General features: G+C 41.1%; 1 protein-coding gene across 1 annotated transcript; it reads right to left on the bottom strand.

Moving 5' to 3' along the window:
* Window positions 1-4,659: 4,659 nt before the first annotated feature.
* LOC147336114 (immunoglobulin kappa light chain-like) lies at window positions 4,660-6,162 on the bottom strand. The gene is made up of 5 exons (XM_086285179.1): window positions 6,108-6,162; window positions 5,287-5,988; window positions 5,063-5,179; window positions 4,952-4,986; window positions 4,660-4,864 (listed from the first exon to the last, which is right to left on the bottom strand). Exons 1-5 carry the CDS (start codon window positions 6,160-6,162, stop codon window positions 4,733-4,735), a joined length of 1,041 nt encoding a protein of 346 aa, XP_086141305.1. The 3' UTR covers window positions 4,660-4,732.
* Between the last annotated feature and the right edge of the window lie 484 nt (window positions 6,163-6,646).

Genomic DNA, 6,646 nt, shown 5'->3' with positions numbered 1-6,646 from the left:
GTGAACAAGGAGGCCATGTCATTAGTTTGTCTTCTTTTATACCCTTTCTTGCCAGCCATGCTGTGGAGTACTTGGACGCGTGTGATGGAGCATTGTCCTGCATGAAAATCATGTTTTTCTTGAAGGATGCAGACTTCTTCCTGTACCACTGCTTGAAGAAGGTGTCTTCCAGAAACTGGCAGTAGGACTGGGAGTTGAGCTTGACTCCATCCTCAACCCGAAAAGGCCCCACAAGCTCATCTTTGATGATACCAGCCCAAACCAGTACTCCACCTCCACCTTGCTGGCGTCTGAGTTGGACTGGAGCTCTCTGCCCTTTGCCAATCCAGCCACGGGCCCATCCATCTGGCCCATCAAGACTCACTCTCATTTCATCAGTCCATAAAACCTTAGAAAAACCAGTCTTGAGATATTTCTTGGCCCAGTCTTGACGTTTCAGCTTGTGTGTCTTGTTCAGTGGTGGTCGTCTTTCAGCCTTTCTTACCTTGGCCATGTCTCTGAGTATGTCACGGCCCAGCGGCACGAGGGAACAGAGATGGACACAGGTGCAGAAACCAACCCGGAAGCGAGACAGTAAGGGAACAAAGGATTTATTTCCGCCCCCAGGCAAACACAAGCAAAACAAAAACGACGCCACCACACTAGTGGCGCGTAGGATAATCTAAGATAACTAAGGGTGACCTAGACACCTCTAGGAGACAGCTGAACAGCAGAGGCATCGGGGAGGTGGAAACAGGACTACGTAGGGGCCGGGGCATTGGTTTCAGGTGGAGGGGACAGGTGGAGCGGAAGGCCCGGAAGCGGTCGAGACGTGGGGAGGCAGGCAAGTGAGTGGTGGGCCGGCAGGCAACGTCGTATCAGCAGCAAGCGGCCCAGGTCCAGGAAAGCGGGAATGAGGGAGACAAGACCTCCACTCCAGGTGCTACCTATGGGGATAGCAGATGCTCAGGCGATGAACGGTTGAGTGCACAGGTCTGATATACTGCTGGAATAATTGCTCACAGGTGGTCAGCCAGGGAGGAGCAACCGAACTCCGCCCAAAGGAGGAGGAGTCGCCGTTGGAGACCTGCAGGTACCCACCCAGACCATGACAGAGTATTGCACACCTTGTGCTTTTGGGCACTCCAGTGATGTTGCAGCTCTGAAATATGACCAAACTGGTGGCAAGTGGCATCTTAGCAGCTGCACGCTTGACTTTTCTCAGTTCATGGGCAGTTATTTTGCGCCTTGGTTTTTCCACATGCTTCTTGCGACCCTGTTGACTATTTTGAATGAAACGCTTGATTGTTCGATGATCACGCTTCAGAAGCTTTGCAATTTTGAGACTGCTGCATCCCTCTGTAAGATATCTCACTATTTTTGACTTTTCTGAGCCTGTCAAGTCCTTCTTTTGACCCATTTTGCCAAAGGAAAGGACGTTGCCTAATAATTATGCACACCTGATATAGGGTGTTGATGTCATTAGACCACACCCCTTCTCATTACAGAGATGCACACCTAATATGCTTAATTGGTAGTAGGCTTTCGAGCCTATACAGCTTGGAGTAAGACAACATGCATGAAGAGGATGATGTGGACAAAATACTCATTTGCCTAATAATTCTGTACTCCCTGTAGACATGACACTCAAGCTTGACAACATGGACACAACACAGACATGAAACTCATGATAAACTGGAAAGGAAACATGACACATAAACCAAGGAGACATAGATGATAATATTGGCTAAACTAAAACTCAACTAGACCCTAAGTAAGAATAACACAAGAACTCACATACTAAACATAAGAAAATACAAAATACAAAACAAACTCAAAATGCTGGGTCACAGACCCAGCCCCTGACAAACACATTTACACGTAAATACATATTAGCCATCTAGCTTAAACATTTCTGGAACAGAAGGAACTTACACTTACTTTACACTTTTGCTGCTCATTAGCAACTTCTTGGCTGTGACCAAAAACTTAGCAAGAGGTCCTTTAAGCTCTGCCAGTTATGAAGTCTAGCCTCAATTAATCAGATTTATTTATCCAGCACATCCTACAGGTGTTTGATCGGCTTGAGATCTGGGGATTTTAAAGGTCAAGTCAACACCTCAAACTCGTTATTGTGCTACTCAAACTATTTCTGAACTATTTTGGCAGGGTACATTATCCTGCCGAAGTAGGCCACAGCCATCAGAGAATACAGTTTCCATGAAAGGATGTGTATGGTCTGCAACAATGCTTAGGAAGGTGGTACGTCTCAAAGCAACATCCACATTAATGACAGGACACAAGATTTCCCAGCAGAACATTGCCAAAGCATCACACTGCCTTCATTTGCTCTCTTCCTTCCCATAGTTCACCTGGTGACAGGCAGAGATGGGCAGTAACGCATTACTTGTAATGCGTTACTGTAATCTGATTACTTTTTTCAAGTAACGAGTAAAGTAAGGGATTACTATTGCAAAAACGGTAATTAGATTACCGTTACTTTCCCGCAGGAACGCTGCGTTACTGCGTTACTAAAACCGTGATGTTTTTGTGAGAATGTCTCATGACAGTGACGTAAGCGAGTGCGACGTTCGTGACAACAGCTGTGTGCAGATCAACAATGGATCATATATCGAGTGCGGGAGAGAGTATGAGCATGCAGTGTTTAAAGCGTGGAAGTACTGACCCTACTTTGAGTTTGATTCCATAAAAAATGACAAAAACATTAGTGTCCGTTGTGCGTGGGAAGAAAACTTATTTTTACAGCGGAAAAAACCCTAAACAAGCTCCGAGTGCACAACGACGTAATGGGAAACTCACAGAGAAACTCGCGGATTCTTCCACTGACCGCTGCGGCACACCTGCACCAGGGTAAACCTCCGCCTACTCTACTCCTGCTTTACAGGTGAAAATAGAGCAACAGGACCGCTAGTCTTTGATTTTATTTATTTTCTGCTGTGTTTTACTTGCATCTATTTGAAAGACTGAGTGTAAACACAAAAAATATTTTATTTTATGTGCTGGAATGTGCAGAAAATAGGTTTAAATGTTAAACTAATTTCTTCAAGTCAGAGAATGTTGCATATAATTAAATTTTTGCTTGATGCATAAAGTTAAAAGATTAAAACTGATAAAATAAGTTTAAAAAAAAGACACGTTTCCATTTGATTACATTTTGTATGATGAATTATGCAGAAAAAGTAGAATTGGGCTGAAAGATCTATCGCTTTATCACCTATTCATGTTGTAAATCGTGTTTTTAAAAAGTAACTAAGTAATTAATTACTTTTGAAAATAAGTAATCGGTAGAGTAACGGGATTACTTTTTTGGGGAAGTAATCACTAATTAGTTACTGATTACTTTTTTCAAGTAACTTGACCAACACTGGTGACAGGTGTTCTCCAGGTAAGCAAGGCACCACCTGGCTGTCCATGTGATATAATAGAAAATGTGATTCGTCAGACCAGACTGTGATTGTTTGCTTAGCCAAGGAGACTCAACATGCAAGGTTTCTTCAGAGTTTAAAGTCAAAATACACAAAGGATGTTTTACATTTAAGACACAAACCCTTCTTACATTGCTTCGTGGTCCAGTTCTGATAACCAGGATCAAGATGGCACCCTGACTGATCTGCGGCTATGCAGCCCCATACTCAAATGAATGTGATGCACTGTGAAATCAGACACATTTCTATCAGCACCCGGATTAGCAGTTTGAGGTACAGTAGGACATCTGTTGGATGGGACCAAAAGGACCAGCCTACACACCCCACATATATCAGTGTGCTTTGACCACCTGTGAATCGTGACAAGAGCTGCAGTTTTGCAGATGCTCTGACCCAGTTGTCTATCACAATTTGGCCCACAACTCAGACTCACTCAAATACTCACACTCGCCTATTTTTCTTGCTTCTAACACATCAACTTTGAGAACAAAGTGTTTACTTGCTCCCAAATATTGTGACACTCACACGTATCACTTCACCTGTTAGTACTTATAATATTATGCATGATCAGTGTATATTATTAATACAAATAGCAGACACTTCCATTTTCAATATGATGAATTATAAACAAATTATTATGTATGTTTTTTTTAGATGCAGATGTTTTATGCAGCCTCAAAGTTGATTTGAACCAGAGTTTTAAGTGAAAAATTTCATTTGAAAAGTGACGTTTTTATATGATACTGGGACAATCAGTGTGGAGGTTGAATGTTCTTCTTGTATTCATGTGTAGGGTAATAGATTAACTCTAGTTTATTTCTTTAATTTGGCACCAGAACAACTACATTTATTTATTATCTAGAGTTAAGCTGAATTCTCTGACACACACGATACTAACTGTCACTAACAGTCACTCGGGTTTGTGTTATCACTGGATTGAACGTGCACTCACATATAAAGTCAAGCTTTGAAGGTCTTTCAATTTTTATTGTGGTTTATCTTCAGTAACATATGATTTACAAAAAAATCTTATAGAACATTTTGTTGAGAGAAGAATTTAGAATACAGTAAAATTACAAAAATCATTTACCAGCAGAAAAATCAAAACAATGTTATTGTGATTATGACGCCCCCCCCCCCAACAAATAAAACAGAAACCACAAATGCAGGTATTATATTTTATCTGCACACCACAAACAGCACAAGTAATCTATGAAAGAAAGAAATGTTCAAATCTGAATTTTATTCTACAGTTAATCTCAAAAGAAGAAAATTGTGTCTTAATAACAAATGAAACACATCCAGTTTTACTGTTGTTTGTACCACTGTAGCTGCACACTGTAGTACGCACATTCACTCCAGGTCTGATCTCTCTGACTTGACCGGTTGTGCAGGTTGACAGTTGAAGAAGCAAAAATGAGCTTCTCTGTTTGAAAACCCTAAAAACAAGAAACGTATTAAAAAAAAAATATTTCCACTGATGGATTTTTCCTTAAGTAAAATCTAACTGAACAGTATTAACTCACCTTTGCATCTGCTCTGGAAGGGATTGCTTGAGGCTCTGCAGCATAGAAAAAAAAATATTAACATTCAAAGTTCTAGAAGAAGTTGTGAGCTAAAAACAAAACAGTTGTTACCTGAAGATTCACAGCCACAGTTATTGCTCATACACAGTAAGAAAGCCAGCAGTACACTCAGGATGGAGGTAAATGCAAAGGCGCCGCTCCAGAAAGTCCAGAAAGAAGCACGATTATCTGCATAAAGTGACACATCAGAAACAGATTTGCATCCATTAGTTTTTTTGGTTTTAGAAGTGTGAATTGGAACAACTTTCACTAAGCTCAGTCATAATGGTATTTACCTTCAAAGTCCAGTTTTGTCCCGCTTCCAAACAGTATGTGTCCACATGAGGCAACAGCACAGTAGTAGGTTCCAGCATGAGACACATTTATACTCTTCACTGGCAGGTTATAAGTGCAGTTGTATGTTTGTTCGTTCTTCTCACACTGATCGTTCCTGCCTCCATGGGTGTAAAGGAGTCCTGGGTAAAAATCTCCAGAGTCTTTGAACCAGTAAACACTATGATCTTCATCACAGGTCCCAGTGTAGACTGTACAGTTCAGAGTCACAGAGCCTCCTGGCTGGATGGTCTCAGATGCTGACTGCTGCACTAAAGCTTTGATGTTTAAACCTGAACCATTTACACTGACAGTAGTGCCTTCTGCAAATTCTAGGACTGAAGAAACCCACCTTGCACAGTAGTAAGAACCTGAGTCTGACTTCTGCAAGTTTGTTATATACAAGTGGTTTTTCCCTATTTCTGTATCCAGGGTGAAGCATGGATTGTTCTCGAATTCATCATGAAAAGTCCCATTTGCTTTAAATAAATACTGAGTAGAGATGGGCTTTGGTTTCTGTCCAAGACTCTGCTTGTACCAGTAGAACCTCGTTGCATCACTGGCTTCATAGAAACATTGTAAAGTCAAGTGTTCACCAACAATAGCTGATACAAACCGTCTCTCTTGCTTATGAGTTACGGAGAAATTCTGGTGAGTCAACTGAACTGATAGAGAATGAGACAACGCAGACACAGCATTAATTTTACAGGAAACATTTCATTAACACATGTGTATAGAGGAGCAGTCATAACCACTGATGGAATCAAAACAAATCATAACTCACCTAAATTTCCCAAGATCAGACATGTCACATAGAAAACAAATTTGGGAGGTGTCATCGTGTGCAAACCTCTGTGTTAAATGAAATGAACCTTGACTTTTTTCCACTCTTTAAAGACGAGACAGCTTTTGATTGGCCATTGCAAAGTCATGTGATCTGCCCCCAGGATGAAATATGTCTTCTGTGCATTTTACGCAGAGGGTTGTTTCCTTTGATATGATGATATAGCAACAGGTCCATAATGGTTGTGTCATGTTTGCTTTTTTAATATTTTCAGTCTAAAACTGATCATTATAAAGAGTGTAAACACAAGTGAGGACACACAGTGGAACTTATTTCTGTTCATCATTTACAGACTCAGTACATTTACAAAAGAGACAGACTAAGGCACCCGGCACTTGCTGGATGTTCGCATGATATCGATCTCTTTGTGACAGTATGACTGACACACTTCTCCTGCTGCCCAGAGGAGGCAGACAGTAACGAGGTCTGTATACACTTTTTTGATGCTGTGAAAACTAAAAAGAAATGTCCACTCACTT

This window comes from Aulonocara sp. 'chitande type north' Nkhata Bay, linkage group LG3, assembly GCF_057382095.1.
Source record: "Aulonocara sp. 'chitande type north' Nkhata Bay isolate Kocher_YH1m ecotype deep benthic linkage group LG3, A_spYH_male_GT1.1, whole genome shotgun sequence".
Lineage (NCBI taxonomy): Eukaryota > Metazoa > Chordata > Actinopteri > Cichliformes > Cichlidae > Aulonocara > Aulonocara sp. 'chitande type north' Nkhata Bay.
The sequence above is the reverse complement of the archived record's forward strand: the minus strand, read 5'-3'. Positions and strand labels throughout refer to the sequence as shown.